This window comes from Osmerus mordax, chromosome 20, assembly GCF_038355195.1.
Source record: "Osmerus mordax isolate fOsmMor3 chromosome 20, fOsmMor3.pri, whole genome shotgun sequence".
In the NCBI taxonomy this organism is placed as follows: domain Eukaryota; kingdom Metazoa; phylum Chordata; class Actinopteri; order Osmeriformes; family Osmeridae; genus Osmerus; species Osmerus mordax.
Genome location: NC_090069.1, coordinates 2,192,577 through 2,213,526, shown reverse-complemented (window position 1 = coordinate 2,213,526; position 20,950 = coordinate 2,192,577). Strand labels below are relative to the sequence as shown.

Genomic DNA, 20,950 nt, shown 5'->3' with positions numbered 1-20,950 from the left:
CGAGAGAGAGAGAGAGAGAGAGAGAGAGAGAGAGAGAGAGGAGAGAGAGAGAGAGAGAGTTCTGAATTCTACGAGCCCAAAGGCCTGGGGTCTGGGGCTGTGCGTCTGGGCTAGAAGGCCGGCAGGCTGTCATCACTGAGACTGCTAGACAAATTATCAGAGTCCACCGGCTCACACCATGGGATTGCTCCCGCTCTGCCAGAGTCTAGCCATGACATTCTAGATGAGCTGTCACAACTCCTGCAGGTTTGAAATGAACACAGAGGAGAGAGAGAAAGAGAGCGCGCTCTGCACACACACACACACACACACACACTTGTCAGACATGCACATAGGCACACACGAACTGTACACACAGACAGGCGAACAGGCAGTTAGGCACACACGCCCCATCCACCAGAGCAGCCAGCAGACACAAACACACTTACACACTCAGACAAGAACGCGCAAAATACATGCGATTCACCGCCAGTTCCATGCCAAGTGTTCGGATCAGACATGGTCTCGTCCGTTTAGTCTGAGGTGATGGTTTCTGGCTTTCTTGCGTTTTATATTTTCTCCGGGTTGTGTCTCCCTGACCTCTGCAGAGGGTGCGGGTGTGGTCAGAGTGGTTGAGACAGGTGTGGTCTGCCAATCGGTTCTGCATCCAATCGGTTCTGCATGTGTTGCTTGGGTGCAGACCCCAGATGTGTTGGGCAGATGTGTCCCTCCTGATTGATCACAGCGACCGTCTTAACCCCTCTGGAAGCCTTCCCCTCTACTAGCTGTCACTCCTTGTCTCGGGGCGTGCGAATCAGTGTAGCTTAGCGGTTAGAGCATTTGAGGGGTCCGTCAGTGCTCCGGGAGTTTCATCCAGTGTTCCATCACTGGTTTCTTCTTCTTCTGCGTCACCCCGCTGTTCCTCCAGCTGCTCTGTGACCTCACTTCCTCATCGTCTCCAGGTGAAACGGAAGACACAGGAGATTCTGTTCTCTGGTTCCCAGGATTCCAAGCTTTCCCAAATGTCTCACACTGTGGAATGTATGTTGTACAATGCCAGGCCACCCATCAATATCAACTGGCAGCGCACATCACTTAGATGATTGCGAAATTGTGAAAAATGTATCCAGGAATATTTCCCTTTGGGGGGGAAAAAAGAGCTGGATTTGTTTTCAGACAGAGTGTTTCAAAGTGGTGTCCTTAGTGCATCCCTGTGCATGCGTTAGATAAGGTCTTTGCACACTGAGTGCGAAATTTCCGTATGTGTTCTTTCGTAATCATCAGCCTAAAAATTTGGTGGCTCTGAATTGTCCCAAAAAAATCTCAAAATGCTGGCAATGGATGCGAGAAGACGCAGAAAATCGCACCCGATCCAAACTTTTTTTTGACAGACGACAGTTTCGGAGGCCGTGTGTAAGCGTGATTGACATAACGTGAGGTCGTACAGGCTGTGTTTCTCTGAAACCGCTGTTCTTAGATCTGGCTGTGTTCTCCTCTGTGGTCCAGGATGGCCCACGTTCTGCAGTTCGACGAGCAGACCAGAAGGTGAAGGATGCCGCCGTGCCTGACGCGGACACCTTCGAGATCTACGACCCGCGTAACCCCGTCAACAAGCGCCGGAGAGAGGGAGAGCAAGAAGATCATGCAGGAGAAGAAGGCTAAGAGGTGAGGTTGCAGGTTCAAACACCCCCACTCCCCCCCCCCCCCCTCCCCCCCCCCCCCAGTACCCGAAGCCGGTCTATCTGGCTCTGTGACCGGAGACCTGGCAGTGGAATATCTCTCCCTCCTCTCCTAACCCTCTCCTGTCTCCTCAAACCATCCTTCTGCTCTCTGTTGAACTGGATGAACTTTGACCCTGGAATGCCGTGAATGGCCAGCATGGAGCTTGTGTTCTTTTTTTTTATTTTTTTTTTTTTTTTTTTAAGCTGTGTTTAACATCTGGCGCTCACCTGAGTACAGAACGATCCAGAAGGGGATGCGACGTACCTGTGTGTCAGGGTTGACTAAAAAATGACTAAATGTAAAGGGTTCTGGAACGCTCCGCTGCTTGTCATTCTACAGTAGGGATCTGAGAGCTAGTTGTCCGTGCACATTGGATTTGTATTATACTGTATGTACAAATGTTTCGAGCGGTGGAGGAATGCCAAGGTGTGAAATCCCAAGGTAAATCAACAGTGATGTTGAGTTATAACTTCTCTCCAGAAGAAATCCTGTCATTTGACAATGTATCCCAAGAAAAGAATCGTTTTTTTTCTAGTTCAAATTTTGCTATACCTGTCATCAGTGTCATTCTGCCTGTTTCTTTTGTTCACTCACAATAAATGAAAATTATTACTGAAATCAACAGTCTGTTTTATTCTGCAAAGCAGTGGTGTGCTGGACTCGGAGAGGAAGATCGGAGGCAGATCAGATGCAGGATAGAGGCAGATGAAAGGCCCAAAAGAGAGTTAGAGGAGACTTAGACCAGGGGGAGTATGAGTCTATATGAGTGGCCTTGACTGGAACCATAAAGAGTTCTCTGCGGGCAGCTGTGAAGAGGGTATAAAGATCTATTAAATCCATGACTCAGCCTGTAGAACTTCCTTCCTGGTCCAACTGCCATTTCAACCGGCCTCGCGTGGACACAAGCCTGCCTCGCCCCTCCTCCTCCTCACAGACCAGACATTTTCCTTTCTCTCTCCTGCTTTGTCTGTCTCACTGCCGTGCTCCGGGTCCAGCAGAAAGCAGGCATGGAGGGGGGTGGGGGTGGGGTGCGTTCCATTCGAGACACCACACATCTGCCTGCTACCGTAGTGGCGAGGATAAATGATCGAGCACTACCATGTGTGTGACGGGGGAGCGGCTGCGTTTGGCCGGCACGCTTCTCTTTACGGCTCCCCTGGGATCCCGATTCGATTTTCATATGGAACAGGAAGGAGAGTTCATGTTACAGTACGAGAGCAGCGGCGGGCCGGCTCATGGCAAATGTAAACCAGGTGAGATTCGTCAGAACACGCACAGTAGTCTGACTAGCTACTCTTGAGGGCCTCTTTCGGTTCGGACAGGTCCCCGGTCCCGCGCTCCTCTCACGTGGAATGAACGGCTTTAATGGATTCGTCGCTCGCGACGAGAAGGAACCATCCCGGTGGAATTCCTCGGGTTCCCCGCGAGGTTGGGTGGCGGAGGTGGAGTCGGGGATGGAGCCCGACACTTGCTCAGTCGGAGTTATGTGTGTGAAAGGAAGGTGGTGGGGGGGGGGGGGGGGGGGGGGGGGTGGAGAGAGACAAGACAATGTCACTCCTCTCTAGCAACACCAGCAGAATACTTAACATGCCACTGCTTGTCGTCGCCGGGTTCAAGGCAGGAAATACCTCTTCTCACAGCTGGTCTCGTGACTGTCGGGGATGAGATGGAACAGTAATAGCATTATCATGCTATTCCACGACCACTATCTCCCACTGCCCTTGTGGACCAAGGCTAAAAATAGACGCCTAATCCTTCCTCTCTCTCTCTCTCTCTCTCTCTCTCGCTAGAAATACAAGCCAGTCTCCTCTCCTTGTTTTGGTCTTGACTACAGGAGTTCCTAGTGGTCTGATCTCCCCTGCCTCTCTCGGTTTGTTCCTGTCTTCTGTGGAGGATTGTTTGGGACTGTAGACTGGGTGGGAGGGTATATATCTCAGTGGTTAGAGAACTTCACAGATTCAAATCTCTCCCTGTACCATGTGTCTGCTATATGAATATGTTAGGATTATTATCCTGAACCACTGGTGTGTTCCAAACCACATGTGACTGTCATCACAACTTTGGAAGTGTTGCGTTGTCTGTTTACATGACCTACCTAGTTACTAGCTGTCGTTTGACACTGCAGACACAGTCGGCCAAGTCACAATATATCCGCCATGTTTTTCCACGTCCTTTGACCTTTCACCCCTGCCCTCCTCGTGTGTTAATGTCCCCACGGAGACTGGCCTGTCGAGGGGAGCAGGACAGCCTGCTGTCGGAGGAAAGTGGAAAGGGCCACAAAGTGCCTGATCTCTAACCCACACCGCAAGTCCTCCCTGCCTGGCATAACATCCTTGGAGAGAGGGACAGCTGTGTGTGAGAGTGAGAGAGAGAGAGAGTGTGAGAGAGAGAGAGAGACACAGAAATAGAGAGAGAGAGAGAGAGAGAGGAAGAGTGATCTCCGTGAGTCATGGGGGAAGGTGTTCAAAGAGGGCGCGTTGGAGACAAACGACTGCAGGCACTTCTGCCTAATGGCCAGTGGTACTCTGAACTCAAGGACAGAAGGACAACGTACTCGTTTCTCTGCGAGGTGCTCTGGGAGTAACTTATTTATCTCAGCCTTTGAAGGCTACTGGTCGAAACCAAGGAACGCGGAGTGGCACGCGGCCAGGCTAGACAAAGTCCTGGACCAATGGGTCTCCTCCCTTCGGCAAGGTTAACCTGCGTAAATGTCCTCATGTCATGGATCATATTACACTGCTCCTTTATGAGATTTATTTTTCGGCAGCCAGGTTTTCCTCCCCCTCGTCCCTCCCTCCCTCCCTCCCCCCCTCGACTTTGTACGATATCCTCCAAAATGTGCTTCTTGCATTACAGCCGAGCCAAGCTAGCATGCGCCACTGTGAAGGCTCCCTGAGATGATGAAGTATTAGAAAACAGTCTCCGGCTGGCTGCTCTTCAAGGCTGGGAGCCCGGAGGGGGGTTTAGTCGGGGCTGGAGTCGGCTGTCCTGAGCCAAAATGGCCGACGCAGGGGCATCTTTGACACACCTCATTAAAGATGTGCCGCTGAAGGGGCTAGAGATATGCCAACCAGGAGGTGGAATATGATCCTGCATCATATTCCCAGGTTTGAGGGAGGACGGGGAGGACGGGGGGGGGTTATTGAAGCAACAGTATTAACAAAACCACAGAATCTTTTCCTCTACCATGCCAAGCGTCGGATTCAGATGAAGCCTGCCCATGAAAACTCCAACACCAGGAGAACTGGTCGAGACCGATCAGGAATGAATACTATTTCCCTAATATCCTTAAGCATAGAAAGGAACCAGTCAAAACAATAAATTAAGCCCAAGACTACAACCAAGACCAAGGTTAAACTCCAGAAGTGAAACCTCAGAAATACTTTACCTTGAACTGAATGAATATTTTGCATTGAATTACATGCTGGGTGGTTGTTAACTAACCTTCCAGTTGGACTCTGTCGAAATATTTCCATTTAAGGTCTGGATACATTTCTACCACATTTTGGAAAACAACTGAAAGAGGATTGGTATTTAGTGTTTCAAATTCAAGTCTTAAGGCTTCTTGAGCTTCTGTCTGAACGGAGCAATTCCCAATCCCGGCCTCTCCTGGCCCCTGTTCCGATCCCGGCCTCTCCTGGCCTCTGTTCCAATCCCGGCCTCTCCTGGCCTCTGTTCCAATCCCGGCCTCTCCTGGCCTCTGTTCCAATCCCGGCCTCTCCTGGCCTCTGTTCCAATCCCGGCCTCTCCTGGCCTCTGTTCCAATCCCGGCCTCTCCTGGCCTCTATTCCAATCCTGGCCTCTCCTGGCCTCTGTTCCAATCCCAGCCTCTCCTGGCCTCTGTTCCAATCCCGGCCTCTACTGGCCTCTGTTCCAATCCTGGCCTCTCCTGGCCTCTGTTCCAATCCCGGCCTCTCCTGGCCTCTGTTCCAATCCCAGCCTCTCCTGGCCTCTGTTCCAATCCCGGCCTCTCCTGGCCTCTGTTCCAATCCCTGCCTCTCCTGGCCTCTGTTCCAATCCCGGCCTCTCCTGGCCTCTGTTCCAATCCCAGCCTCTCCTGGCCTCTGTTCCAATCCCGGCCTCTCCTGGCCCCTGTTCCAATCCCGGCCTCTCCTGGCCCCTGTTCCAATCCCAGCCTCTGTTCTAGTCCCAGCCTCTCCTGGCCTCTGTTCCAATCCCAGCCTCTGTTCCAATCCCAGCCTCTCCTGGCCTCTGTTCCAATCCCAGCCTCTGTTCTAGTCCCAGCCTCTGTTCCAATCCCTGCCTCTGTTCTAGTCCCAGCCTCTCCTGGCCTCTGTTCCAATCCCAGCCTCTGTTCTAGTCCCAGCCTCTGTTCCAATCCCAGCCTCTGTTCTAGTCCTAGTTTCTCCTGGCCTCTGTTTTAGTCCCAGCCTCTGTTCTAGTCCCAGCCTCTCAGGTATGTAACCTGTGTGTTGACACCACTGTGGACAGAGCCCCAGGTGAGGAGGAAAGTGATAGATGGAGGGCAAGCGAGTGGTTGTCTATCTGCTATTGGTTGCCATAAAACACACACACACACACCTATCTCTTTGCGCATACTTGTCCTCTCCTGTATGTACATTTTTGGTCAAGTTCACTCAGGTGCTTAGACAGAGCAGCTCTGGTGTTCCGTGTCTGGAATGGTAGTGCTCTGTCTACAACCCTCTGGGCTGGACTTTGGTTGTAGGAATCCTTGAATGGTTCTTCTATCAAACATAGGAGGATTCAGGGTTTAAATCTGGTGGAAATCGAGGAAAGGTTCACAGATAGCCACTGAAAGTGTGTAGTCCCGCGATATGGATATGTTTGTGAACTTCCTGTGAGTTCTGATGTCATATCCTGGGACTCTTTTTTGGTTCCCATGGGGATGAGAAAGGATCAAAGCTCTGAAACTGGAGCGGCAAAGGAAGAGTAGACAACATTAAGGAAGATGAGTTTGCCAGATATCCTACCTACCAGTTTTCCAACTCTGTCTGTGTCCTCTGGTTAACTTTCTTATTTACACCCACATAGCAGGAGATCCGTCGCCATGGACACGCAACTGGGACAGTTGCGTGCATTCGTGTGACCTAATGTGTTCACCTTGACCTCGAACAGACGTTGATCAATCTGTCAACATCTGTACTTCAACCACCTTGAACATCAAATGAACTGCTTCAGGTTGTTTTACATTGCCAAAATGATTCGAAGTTAAAAAAAAGAAAGCCTAATGTAATTGTTACCCTTAAGTGGGTCATGGAGTGTTTGACGCGACAGTTACAATGAACGTGGAAGTGCATTAAGAAGACAAGCATGGAGGACAATCTTTATGACTCACGTCACAAAGTTAACTTTCTATCACCTCCCTCATAAAAGGCTGTTTTACGCCACAGTGTTATTTTAACAATCAAATCAGTTAATTACACGTTTATGACTTGGAGCCAAGCCCTGTTTAAGCCAGCACCAGGTGTATTTCAAATTCTTCAACCAATGTCCTTTACCCAAAGTTGTAAGTCTAACCTCTCATTGTCGTCATATTCCGACCAGCATCACAATGTGTCTAGGCGGCCTGTAATACACCTTAAACCCAACAAATTCAGCATACTCATAACTTGTGTGGAAACTAATAACATCAGACTATTTAAGTAATCTCAACGATTTCTACTTTCAAGTAAATAACTTATACAATCTATGAATTAGTCAATTCAGAGTTTTCTTTCCAATTATTTTCCCTAAGAGATTGGAATACTTAGTTTAATGGAATCAGTTTTGCGTAAACCAACTTCCTGGGGGTTTGCAGTGTAACCGAGAGCAGTAGGTCCCCTGTGCTCTCGTTATAGACCTATCCCCATTCATACTCATTAGTCTACGGTCATTCATTAGCTGGGCTCATCAGCTTATGGAGAGAGGGAGCAGAGGGGTCTGAATCGTTGCATAATTCACTCTTGATCAGAATGACCGTGGGCTTGCAAGTAGATGAGTCTTCACTTGAGGAACTGCTGTTCCTTCGCTGTCATCTGTGCTCACGGGGATTCGGTTACACACACACACACAAACAGCATGCGCACACACACACAAGTCTCATCAAAGCCCACCCGCACTCGAGAGCTCTCTTGGCTGTGTGCCGTCCAGCCTAAGTGATTGTCTATCGATTTGTTGAACTCTCAATCCACCTAATCTACTTACCTGCCCGCCTCGAGTTCTGCCCGGCGACAGAGGGTATGATTGGAAGGGGAGCAGCCTTCCCTGAAGGTGACCTGCTGCGCTGCAGCCAGCCAGAGGACTGATGGACGTCACGGCCCCTGTCACCCAGCAGAGACACACTGACTGGAGTCAGACTGACTCCAAGAGTGGGAGTCAGATGGCTGAGCGGTTAGGGAATCGGGTTATTAATCAGAAGGTTGCCGGGTCGATTCCTGTCCGTGGTCAAGGCACTTCATCCAACCAAATCGGTTGAAAATTGAGCAAGTTATGGTCATTTAAAAAGTACATGTAGCATCAACACAATGTTATGGGTGAGCGAGTTGACTGTAGCAAGATGGCCGCCATGTGCGGACGTTCTAGACTCCGCCGTAAGACATCTAGTCTTTATATATATATCTATGGTTGGAACCTTGTTCTCCCCCAGCCCAGACCAGCATTCCTTCCTGTCAGACCCCCTGCGGTCACACATGCACCGTCTCCAGTCACACCACAGGGAGCTGCAGGGACCGAGCCCTGGTTCCCCTCACATGGAACCGTGTCCGGAACACTCCAGGCACTCACCGACGACACCGGAGTTTCGCGGAAGCTTTGATTGGCGGCGATAAGTCTTGGCGGAGCAATGGGGGGGGGGTTTGTCATCGTGTTAATCCTCACACCCCTGCAGTAGGAGAAAGGTCATGCAAACAGCCAGGAGGAACACGGGGGGGAGATCAGAGGCCTGACGAATGCTGTTATCACGGCTCCAGGCCAGAGAGCGGTGTCCTCAGGCGAGCCCTGCCTAGCTCAGCACAGATTAGCCTAGCCTAGCCTGGCCTAGCTCAGCACAGACTAATTCAGATTAGCCTAGCCTAGCCTAGCCTAGCCTGGCCTAGCTCACCCCAGCTCAGCCCAAAGAAACCCCCATACCAGCCTAGCCTGTCCTAGCCTAGCCCAGCCCAACCCAGCAGATAACCTGGTCCAGGCCCGGAGGTGAGGAAGATCATTACCATCCCAGCGTGTTCATCTCCGCTCTGGCGTCCTAGCTTCAACCACCAAATGTCTTCCAGGAGATTCTGACGCAGTCCAGGATTCCCCTCCAATCAAACAATGGTGTGTGTGTGTGTGTTGATTCAAGTGGAGGCACTTTGAAATCATAAATCTTGGAACGCTTTTCTGGTACAGTATGCATTGTTAGAAAGTATTCTGAGTGTGTATGGCTGATAAGGGTAACCCCTGGCTTCCATCAGTGTCAGAGTGGGTCCTGGAGGAGTGCAGTCTCCCTGGGTGCGGACGTGTCATCTGGTCCTCCTCTCCTCCACACGTCTTATCAGCAGCTGCAACTGAGATCTCCCACCTCTCATCTATCTAATGTACTGGCAAATCACATCAGCACTTGTTCTGCTTCACACACATGGCTTGTGTCAGGGAGGCTAATATTATCCGCTCGACAGCTTTAGAGACAGACAGACAGAGAGACAGATAGACAGCGAGAGAGAGACAGACAGACAGTTGGAGAGAGAGGGATAGCGAGAGGGAGAAAGAGAGTAAAAACAGCGAAGGTGTGCATGACTGATGACATGCTACGATGGCATGAACAAGTCGATGGTTAACTACTCCTATTACATTACACACAGGTCTTGAATAGTCTTCAGTAACCCTGATTGTTATGTTACAGTGATCCACACACACGTCCCATCCATAACAAGAACCCTATGCGGAGCAACTCAGAAGGAGAAGCTGTCTGTTCTGGTCCCGCTCGTGCTTGTTCAGCACCAGAGCATCCATATATGGCATTTTAAAGAAATATACCAAATCAAAAGGAATGCCATTTCTTTCTGCATTCTACGTCACCTCTTCTCTGTTGTGGCTGAAAAGAGAATGGCATGTAAACAACTGTGTCTGTGCGTGTGTGTGTGTGTGTGTGAGAGAGAGTCCTGTGCATATCCATATCTGTGTCTGTATATCCACGGTCGCTTGGTTTTGTGTGTGCGAGTGTGTCATCTAAACAGCCAACTCGTTGCTTGTGGTTAGCGAGCGGCTGCTTAATTCATCTCCCTGGACCCTCTCTCCTCTACCCCCCCCCCCCCCTTCTCTCCGTTCAAAGAGCCTCTCTCCGTCTCTGCAACAGGGACGACAGTGTCTAGCGCTCTAATGTAATCACAGCCCCATGCGGCCCAGTCAGCGAGACGGGAGCTGGGCCAGACTCACAGGTATTCTAAACTGGTTACATTCGACCAAACAGGCCGTCCGTCTCATTCTGTAATTGGAGGTCCTGCTTTGGTGTGTGTGTGTGTGTGTGTGTGTGTGTGTGTGAGAACAGGGTTCCCTCAGCGGGATAGATAATGTGTGTTTGAAACGTATTACCTAGGAGGGTCCAAACCCTCCTAAGTGAGAGATTGGAGGCATACAAGGAGGTAGCAGGGTCATGGTTTGGTCACCGAGAGATGCAGGTGTTCCCAGGCCGAAGCACCTTCTCTTCCGGTCCCTTCTAGAAGGTTCCCTGCAGACCGGGGTAGCTCCGAGCGTCACCCCGACCCTGCAGCTCGGAGTCCCCCACCGCAGTTCCTTCAAACACGAATCGACGGATCGGGATCTTCGATTGTAGTAGCTTCCGCGTGAGGATGTGAGGGGTGTCTGTGCTGGTGTGAGAACAGACGCCCCCCCCCCCCCCCCCCCCCCCCCCGGGCTCCAGCCTGGCCCGCTCTCAGGAGGTGAATGGATGGTGTTGTTCTCTGGTGAGAACCACTCTCCTGGTCTCCTGCCATGGGCTGCCGTGACCCACTGAGTGTCTCTCCAGGAACTAAGTGGAGGACTGAGGTAGGCTGGAGTATCGCTTGTCAAGGCCAAGCCGAGGCCCCGAGCCTTTAAAGACCATCAATGGGGAAAGAACATCCTTCCATAACAGCCACTTCCCAGATTAGCTGCAGAGTGCAGATTTAAGCTGCCTACAGGCATGGGATTGTGGGTGAAGACGGCATAGGAGAGCTCCCCTTTGTCATTGTGGCTGTAGGAAGCAGGAAGAACACAAGGGCTGGTATTCAGGAAGTGAGGTAGTCAAGCCAGGGGATTTTTACACTTCCTGATCCTGCACTGATGAAACCCTACATCTGAGTGTGATAATCTGGTATAAAGATTTCAAACAGCAATAATACTTGTATCTAGTATAAACAGCTTATCTAGTGAATTAAGATAACTTTAAGATAACGGCACATTGTTTTAAGAAATCTTATCAAGAGAATTTTTATTTTCTTTCTGGCAGCCAAAATGAGCAAGGTCATAACTAATATTTTAGCACATGAATTTAACAGGGCATTTTTTGCAGTGTGTGTCGAGTGGAGGGGTCAGGTGGCTGAGCGGTTAGGGAATCGGGCTATTAATCAGAAGGTTGCAGATTTGATTCCTGGCCGTGCAAAATGACGTGTCCTTGGACAAGGCACTTCACCCTACTTGCCTCAGGGGGAATGTCCCTGTACTTACTGTAAGTCGCTCTGGATAAGATCGTCTGATAAATGTAAAATGTAAATAAAACACATGGTCTCTTTGAAGCTGCTCATTTTAATGTCCTAATGTACGTACGTTAAAACAAGTTGGTGACGGGCCAATATTTCACTGCATTTCTTTTTACTAGGCTAAATTTCAGGTTGCATGCAGTGAAATAAATGTAAGACAAGTGACACAACGCAATAAATTAGCATATAATTTACAATTGGAGAAAAAAAAGGAAATTAGTAACAGTGTACCAACATTAATACTGAATATAAAATATACGCGTTGACTAATCACATGATGTCTGTCTTTCCTCTCTTGAACGGTAGGTACAGGGTAAGCGTTTTGACATTCAAACGACCAGGTTCACAGCGACAAGTACCAGTTGTATTGTTGTGTTTGTAATACGTGGCTTTGTCTGAAGGCCTTGTCCCACAGCCAGAAGACAAGTACCTCAAGCCTCACGATTGGCCCCCGAAACCAGTCATGAAGCCCGGCACTTAAGTGTCAATAACAGTTCAAATGCTCCTCAAGTTTCTCTCTGTCCTCTCCAAACATCCTGGTTCAAGGTTGGACTGACAAACGATGAAAACGGCTTATGTCCGTTACACTGTATTTGCCCTACTGAAGGTGGCTACGAAATGGTAGCAGCAGCAACAACAAAAAAGGGAGCATGGTCGTGTGGTTTAGCAGTTTGTCGGGGGGGGGGGGGTGTTCAGCCCCGTACACGCCACCGCCCCTCCCTGATGCCAGGTCCACAGCGTCACAGTCCATGTCTGTGTGGAGGGGCGTTCGTTTCAACGAGTCGCGTGTGTGTGACGATCCCTTTTCACACGGCCGGGACCGGCAGCCGTTCCGTTCGGGTCGGGCTTTCTCATCCCCGCTCCACCACACGGCTGAACGCAACTGGCGGCGCGGGGGCCCCAGATACCTACTGAACTAATCGATGCCAATTCCCAGCGTGAGGTAAGAAGATATTGTCTATCGAAAACAATAACATGGCCAGCATTAACCAAACGGAGACACAGAGTTGTTTCATATTGCTAAGGTCCAGCCAGCTGACAGTGGCTGGTTGACTGGACTGGACCGGTTTTGAGAAGCACTCACTTGATAGCACCAGGAGCCTGGGAAGGCTCTTCAGTCACAGGGAGCAGGAAGCTCACAATCATCCCTCATTCAGAATTGAAAAGAAAAAAAAAACGAAAAGAAAAGGAAGAAAGGAAAGAAACAGCATTGAGTTGAGTGTGCTGTGTTGTTGACTGTTGGTTCTGTGTTCAGTGTCGAGTGGAAGAGAGGGATGAGGACGGCGAGAGGGAGAGGAAACAGAGGAGGGGGAGGGGGGGGGGGCAGGAGGTAATACTGTCTGGAGTCTGGGTCTGCATGGTCTGGGAACATATTCACCCTGTGTGTGTGGTGTGTGTGTGTGTTCCAAGAGAACCACTTGGAAGACTTGGACATCTCATCCCACGCTATCACAGATTATTTATGCGTAGTAAAAAAAAAAACAGATTCAGGTCCTTCAAAATCTTTACTTCGATACCAATCAGTGGGACTGCCCGGCCCGTCCAACTGGTGAAGCCCAGTGTTGCAGCAGTGAGCCTGAGCCCAGGCCCTGTGTCTGACGGCCAGGCCCTGTGTCTGACGGCCAGGCCCTGTGTCTGACAGCCCAGGCCCTGTGTCTGACGGCCAGGCCCTGTGTCTGACGGCCAGGCCCTGTGTCTGACAGCCCAGGCCCTGTGTCTGACGGCCAGGCCCTGTGTCTGACGGCCAGGCCCTGTGTCTGACGGCCAGGCCCTGTGTCTGACGGCCAGGCCCTGTGTCTGACAGCCCAGGCCCTGTGTCTGACGGCCAGGCCCTGTGTCTGACAGCCCAGGCCCTGTGTCTGACAGCCCAGGCCCTGTGTCTGACGGCCAGGCCCTGTGTTTGACAGCCTGGGCTCGATTCTCTCTCGGGAGAGTAGCTGGAGGCTCCGGTGGGCTTCTCGAAATTTAGAGAAGAAAACAGCCAACAGAAAAAGTACACAGGAACACAAGCAGACAGATCCAAGCTTTTGTTTTGAGTGTGATGAAGTGAGAAGTGGACCAGCTTGACCTCAGCTCTCATCCAGCAGGGATGGATAAACAACAGCAAAAAAAAACACACACAAACAGACCTCCTTCCAGCACAGCACATTGTATCTGATCTGAGACCTGGTCTGTCGGTACCAAACAGGAAGCGCATCATCACGACAGGAACTGTCACACCAACACTACCCCTCCTTGTAGGCTACAGTAGGCTAAATATACCAATCTGACACAAAACGATAAGAGAACAATATGTCGATTATGCCTTGTCTTGAGTTGTACAATAAATATACAGTACATGTATGGGACTGTCTGTACCTGGCAGGGGAGCCAGCTGAGGTCTGTCTGCCCCTGTAGCACCATCACAGTCTTAAAGCAAGAGCCCAACACAGACCGTTCCTCAGTCCTAATCCTCCTCTCCTCCCCAGCCCCTCCATCCCTCCATCCCTCGAGTCCACCTTCCGTGTGTGATGTGTCCAGCACTTTGGATTGAAGAAAGAAAAAAAAAACGACAAACGGATGACAATAAAGGATAACAATAATATCAATAATTATTATTATAATAAAAATAACATTACTAACAAATGATCCTCTTAAGTTCCACTTCACAGAAGTGAACATAAAAACTGTTCTGTGTCAGCGTGCGGAGCTGAGCAGTGGTTTGGTTTTTCCAAGGTGACGGCGGGGGGACCAGGTGTGGGGGGGAGGGGGGGGGAAACAGGGTGAATCCCTCCCTTTCATCTTCCGTGCTTCCATCATACTGTCTGCCTCCTTCTCCACTGTGCCGTCCCAGGTCTCCCTCCTCCCTCCCTCCGTGTCTCCATCCTGGTGGGTCAGTGTCCTGGAGGGTCAGTGTCCTGGAGGGTCAGTGTCCTGGAGGGTCAGTGTCCTGGTGGGTCAGTGTCTTGGAGGGTCAGTGTCCTGGTGGGTCAGTGTCCTGGAGGGTCAGTGTCCTGGTGGGTCAGTGTCTTGGAGGGTCAGTGTCCTGGTGAGTCAGTGTCCTGGAGGGTCAGTGTCCTGGTGGGTCAGTGTCTTGGAGGGTCAGTGTCCTGGAGGGTCAGTGTCCTGGAGGGTCAGTGTCCTGCAGGGTCAGTGTCCTGGTGGGTCAGTGTCCTGGAGGGTCAGTGTCCTGCAGGGTCAGTGTCCTGGTGGGTCAGTGTCCAGGAGGGTCAGTGTCCTGGTGAGTCAGTGTCCTTGGCACGTCTTGCAACACATCTGTCTGAAATACGCACGGCTGCAGAACTTGAACTTCAGCACCAGCGGGCAGTACGCCACCTTGTTTACGTCTTTGCATTCTGAGGAGAGAGAGAGAGAACACAGAAAGAGATACAAGTGAAAAAGAGGATCGCACAGCCAAGGGGGGGAGGGGGGGAGAGGGGGGGAGAGGAAGGGGCCAGGAGATAGCGCTGTCTAGATGTGTTTACGGCCTGGACAAACGCCTTTTAATACGAACGCCGAACATTGTGAGACGCTCCAAGATTCTCCCGTCTGACAATAAGTACCCGTTATAAATCTGTCCTGATGCATAATGGTGCGTTCCTGATGATGGATGGGAATATTTCTTGGCCCGCGGTAACGTGTTACCATAACTGCCTGACTCCTCACGTTTACGTAAGGAGCGAAAGGAGTCGTCTCCCTTCTCGGTGATGGACGCCAGCCGGCTGACATTACCGCCCTTCACCGGCTGCTCAGAAACAGCAGCTTATGGCTACGTTGTCTCTACTGTTTGTGTCCTTCCTGAATTACTTTCAAGAGGTCAGGTCAGGTCACAGAGAGAAAAGACAGAATCTGTCTCTCCGCCATTCCGTAAATCCTCTCATCGTACATCATACGTTCTCCGTCCATTTTTTTGCTTTACACAACCATAGGCCTACGCATGGTTGTTATCTCCAGAGAATGTCTGCTTCCTCAAAGCCCAGACCACAGACCGCTACAGGAACCATCTGAGGTCCCTCCAAAGCTCAACATCAACCACAACCCTAAACCAGGTAATACATCACTGTCATCGAGCTACATCACTAGCCTGGCTAACAACAAACCTCACACAAACCTCTTCTTCCCTTCAACCAATCAGACCTCCGCATCCTCCCCCCACCCCACCTGACCTCTAACCCTCACGCTGCCTTGTGGGGCATCCCTCATCCCTCTGTACGGCCTCCCTGAAGTCAGGCTCGATCTCTCTAAGGTTATCTAGGTTTATCACAAGTTCAGACGACCAGTCAGCGACAGTACCCCTCAGATCGCAGTCGTAGGTCTGTCTTAAACAAACCAACCTAGGGCTGCCGGAACAATTTTTCCCTTATTCCAAAACGTTCTGTCGGAGACTCCTAAGGTCACGGATGAGATTGAGTATGTCTTTTCTGAAGGAACATGTGATTCCAGGAGTCCTATTCATTGTGCTGATGAGAGCAGAGCTGTGCTCTGTCGGGAGCACAGCTCATAAGCCTCCCTCAGCTCGTCACAGTAATTACCACGGCAACACCCTGAGACAGGGACCACGACCAAGATAGAACCTGGCCTAGCTCACCACCTGGGCATCCTGCCCATTCCTGAAGCACACACACTCACTCACACGCTCACACACACAGACACACACACACAGTTACAGACAGACACACACACTCACTCACACGCTCACACACACAGACACACACACACAGTTACAGACAGACACACACACTCACTCACACGCTCACACACACAGACACACACACACAGTTACAGACAGACACACACACACTCACTCACACGCTCACACACACAGACACACACACACAGTTACAGACAGACACACACACTCACTGTCATCCACAAGCCTTACCACAATCAGACCCTCTTCCCTGGTTCAGGTCAGGCCCAGGGAGAGTCAGATGAATGGACACACTGCCTCAGTGCTGTCCCTCTGGGAACAATTAGCCTGGGGCTAATCCCCTCAACTAATCCCAGCCGGCCCCGACAAGCCGCTCCCGTTTTCCGTCTGGCCTAATCGGAGGGGCCCTTCTCCGAGCATCGGAGTAGCCATCCATCATGTGTAAGTGTATATGGAAGGGTCCAGACTCTTGGACTTGACCAAGAGCCAGAGGGCCTTGCTGGGTAAGACGAACGTAGCTGGCTCGCTCGGAGCGTGTGTGTCATTCGAGCATGTTTAGGTCATGGTAAAGGAACCGGGAGTGAGATAGAGACAGTTTATTACCTTTTTTCAATCGAGTCCTTGTGCGAAGGCATCGGTAGGCTTCAGTATTTACACAGCGTAGCATCTGTTATTGAGATCCCTGATGAGGTTGTCCCTGTCTGTTTATTGTATTACTCGGAGCCAAGGCGTTCTTTCTGACATGTGACTGTGAATTATAATCCTCAGCCTGTCAAACACACCTGACTGCTGCTGTGCTGTGATTAGGCCTTATTAGAATGTGATGGCAGGCTAAGGGAAGCGTGTGTGTGTGTGTGTGCGGGAGGTGTGTGTGTGCGGAAGGTGTGTGTGTGTCTGTGAGCGGGAGGTGTGTGTGTGTGTGTGTGCGGGAGGTGTGTGTGTCTGTGTGCGCGCACACTCACCGTCTCCGTTGAGGATGGGCGTGGCGTCACACTTGCTCTCGCACTGCTGCATGGTGGAGAGCCTGAGGGCCTCAGAGCACTCGCTGGACTGCTGCCCCGTGTAGGACACACACTGCACCAGCCTCATCTGCTGGCCCAGGCCACACTGCGCCGAGCACTGCACACACACACACACACACACACACACACTGGGGTCAACACTGAGAAACAGTACAGCTACATACTCCTAAGAATGCACTCTCACCTGGACACACACATGCACACACACACACACACACACGTGTTCTTGGTGTCACTCCTTGATGTTCTTGGTGTGACTCCTGATGGCTGGAAGCTGCTGTTCTTGTGTCCTGGTGTCCAAGCTGCACCCTAATCCTGCTGGGAGCTCAACCAACTAATCACACCATGCAGAACACTGCCTGATCCAATCAGCTGATCACGGGAGACCACACCAGCACACCAGCACAGCAGCCCCCTCACCCCTCCTCCCCTCATCTCCTCCTTCCTTCCATACTCCCCTCACCCCCTCATCTCCTCCTTCCTTCCATACTCCCCTCCTCCCCTCATTTCCTCCTTCCTTCCATACTCCCCTCACCCCCTCATCTCCTCCTCCCTCACCTGTGATTAAACGGGCTGTGTTTTCAACCCAGCTAATCTGGAGGGTGAGAAAGCGATATGGGCGACCGAGGGAGCTGGCAGGCCCACATTCAGACGTCAATTCAGAATTACCGGGTCAAGTGTTGCTAGGCGAAGAGAAGAGAGAAGGCAGATCTGTAGCTGTACTGTGTGTGTGTGTGTGCGAGCATGTGTGTGTGCGCGCGCGTTGACCCCAGTTTAACCCGAGGAATGTCATTGTAATTCTTTAATGCCAGTCTGACTGCTATCAGCTGGTCTACATTAGAGCAGAGTGGCTTGGTGGAAGCAGACAGTAAACTGCATCAGACCGGCCCACAACACAAGTCCTCTGTCCTCATCCTGCCCCTCACCCTGCCCTCACCCTGCCCTCACCCTGCCCCTCACCCTGCCCTCACCCTGCCCCTCACCCTGCCCCTCACCCTGCCCTCACCCTGCCCCTCACCCTGCCCTCACCCTGCCCCTCACCCTGCCCTCACCCTGCCCTCACCCTGCCCCTCACCCTGCTCTCACCCTGCCCTCACCCTGCCCTCACCCTGCCCCTCACCCTGCCCCTCACTCTGCCCTCACCCTGCCCCTCACCCTGCTTTTCACCCTGCCCCTCACCCTGCCCTCACCCTGCCCCTCACCCTGCCCCTCACCCTGCCCTTCACCCTGCCCTCACCCTGCCCTCACCCTGCCCCCTCACCCTGCTTTTCACTCTGCCCCTCATCCTGCCCTCATCCTGCCCTCACCCTGCCCTCACTCTGCCCCTCATCCTGCCCTCACCCTGCCCTCCCCCTGCCCTCACCCTGCCCTCACCCTGCCCCTCATCCTGCCCTCACCCTGCCCTCCCCCTGCCCTCACTCTGCCCCTCATCCTGCCCTCCCCCTGCCCCTCCCCCTGCCCTCACCCTGCCCTCATCCTGCCCTCCCCCTGCCCTCCCCCTGCCCTCCCCCTGCCCTCCCCCTGCCCTCACCCTGCCCTCATCCTGCCCTCCCCCTGCCCTCCCCCTGCCCTCACCCTGCCCTCCCCCTGCCCTGAGGGAGATGCCCCAGGGCATGGGAGGTTATTTCATCCGAGCTGTCGAACCAGAGGATGGGAGAACCAGAGGATGGGAGAACCAGAGGATGGGAGAACCAGAGGATGGGAGAACCAGAGGATGGGAGAACCAGAGGATGGGAGAACCAGAGGATGGGAGAACCAGAGGATGGGAGAACCAGAGGATGGGAGAGGCCTGGCTCTCTGAGAGCCTCCGTGCTGACTCCATCAGGTCTCAGAGAGATCCCTGACGCCCACACACACCTGCCCGCATGCCAACTAAGCAGTCTGTAAAAGGATCGTGTGAGTGTGTGTATGTATGTGTGTGGGGAGGTGGGGGTGCATGCCTGTCTGAGTGTGTGTGTGTGTGTGTGTGTTGTGTGTGTGTGTGTGTGTGTGTGTGTGTGTGTGTGTGTGTGTGTGTGTCTGTGTGTGTGTGTGTCTGTGTGTGTGTGTGTGTGTGTGTCTGAGTGTGTGTGTGTGTGTGTCTGAGTGTGTGTGTGTCTGTGTGTGTGTGTGTGTGTGTGTGTGTGTGTGTGTGTCTGTGTGTGTGTGTGTGTGTGTGTGTGTGTGTCTGTGTGTGTGTGTGTCTGTGTGTGTGTGTGTGTGTCTGAGTGTGTGTGTGTGTGTCTGAGTGTGTGTGTGTGTGTGTGTGTCTGTGTGTGTGTGTGTGTGTGTCTGAGTGTGTGTGTGTGTGTGTGTCTGAGTGTGTGTGTGTGTGTGTGTGTGTGTGTGTGTGTGTGTGTCTGTGTGTGTGTGTGTGTCTGTGTGTGTGTGTGTGTGTGTGTGTGTTTGCTGGCCCCATTGACCACTAGGCTACCTGGCTTACCATCACCTTCAATGAACCTCTGTGAAAGCTTGAGCTGGCTGGCATGTCATCCCTTGCTAATTACAGAGTCTTTATCAGGGCCCACGCCCGGCCCGGCAGATGGGAGACGTCAATGGAGGGTCTTAAGTGGGATTAGGACCAGCGACCTGTTGGCCTGTTCCACCGAGGCCCGGATACCTTGCAACAAGCTCCCCTTTCTGGAGCGCTCACAGGCTGGGAGGGACAGGAGGGGGAGGGGGTAATTACAGGGAGGAGGGGGGGGGGAGGGAGGGAGGGAGGGAGGGAGGGAGGGAGGGAGGGAGGGAGGGAGGGAGGGAGGGAGGGAGGGAGGGAGGGAGGGAGGGAGGGAGGGAGGGAGGGAGGGAGGGAGGGAGGGATACACACATCTCTCTCTCTGAGGCGCCAGACTACAGCTGTGGTTTACGAGGAGCTGACCTTGGCAGGGTGACCTTGGCAGGATCAGGGTGCCTTTGATGGTCAGAGCCGGGTTATCACTCCAGTCTGGCCTGCTTACGGGGGCTGTGACGGAGGGGATTGAAGTCGAGCTCTGCGTGTCGACACGCACGCGCTCCTTATGAGGAGAAGAAGACAGAGCCAGGACCTCCCTGACCCCTGACCCCTGACCTCCACATCCCAGATCTGGGTGTCACCGCTAACTGATACCACATCAGCACACACTCAAGGGCTGTTCCGACACACTAAACAGGCTCTGTCGTTTATCACACAAGAGAAGCCTACACCAACAATATAAGATTTCTTTCTTTTTGTTTTCGTTTCTCTAAACCATATATATATGATATAGTCCATTTCAGCCATCTGCCTACTTGGTTCTGAGCTCTGTACCCTGCGCAGGGGGGAACCTTTCTCACCTGTCCCCATTCCCCAGGGATCCAGCGAGGGGGGCGGACAGCGTCCCAGGCTGCAGCGGATTCGGACCGGGGGCTTGCTGTGGCTGGGACAGTGGGCGGGGGGGAAGGTCTTGGTCAGGTCGCTGCTCTTGCACAGGACGATGCGATGCTTGAACCCGGGGCCACACTTAGGCGTGCACTGAGGAGAGAGGCAGGAAGGAGGAAGTGAGGTCACGCTCGGCTCATCGCTGTATCCTCAGAGGGCCGGAGAGGTGAATGAAAAAACGTCGGACGACAGCCCCCTGCAGCAAGCGGCCCCCCCCCCCCCCCCCCCCCCAGGGGGGCTACGATGTACCGTGAGCCAGCCAGCCCCTTTCTCACCTCTGACCAATCCAAGGTGACCCACTGGGGGGGGCAGGACTGGTTGTTGCAGGACTCGCGTTCGATTGGCCGGTGTGTGAGGCAGTGGCTGTCCTCCAGGGTCTCCTCCTGGGCGGGGCCCATCCTGCGGACGCAGAGCACCGTGCGGGTCCGTGTCCCCCCGTCACACGTCCTCCCGCAGTCAGACCAGTCCCCGATGAACCACCTGCACACACACACACACACACATTTACATTTTGTCATTTAGCAGACCCTCTTATCCAGAGCGACTTACA

At 52.4% G+C, this 20,950-nt stretch overlaps 2 protein-coding genes across 2 annotated transcripts in view; both read right to left on the bottom strand.

The window, feature by feature from the left end:
* The window catches only part of LOC136964532 (LIM/homeobox protein Lhx5-like), a 16,654-nt gene extending 8,131 nt beyond the window's left edge, over positions 1-8,523 (bottom strand). The window contains exons 1-2 of the mRNA XM_067258691.1: positions 8,373-8,523; positions 7,867-7,963 (exon numbers count right to left, since the gene is read on the bottom strand). Of these exons, the coding sequence (XP_067114792.1) occupies positions 7,867-7,963; positions 8,373-8,523 (248 nt within the window). The remainder of the gene's footprint in view (positions 1-7,866; positions 7,964-8,372) is intronic.
* A 5,887-nt stretch (positions 8,524-14,410) lies between these two features.
* adamts6 (ADAM metallopeptidase with thrombospondin type 1 motif, 6) overlaps positions 14,411-20,950 on the bottom strand; it is a 38,408-nt gene continuing 31,868 nt past the window's right edge. Inside the window, 5 exon segments of the mRNA XM_067258690.1 lie at positions 14,411-14,707; positions 16,965-17,121; positions 20,316-20,348; positions 20,350-20,493; positions 20,676-20,880. Of these exon segments, the coding sequence (XP_067114791.1) occupies positions 14,598-14,707; positions 16,965-17,121; positions 20,316-20,348; positions 20,350-20,493; positions 20,676-20,880 (649 nt within the window). The 3' untranslated portion in view covers positions 14,411-14,597.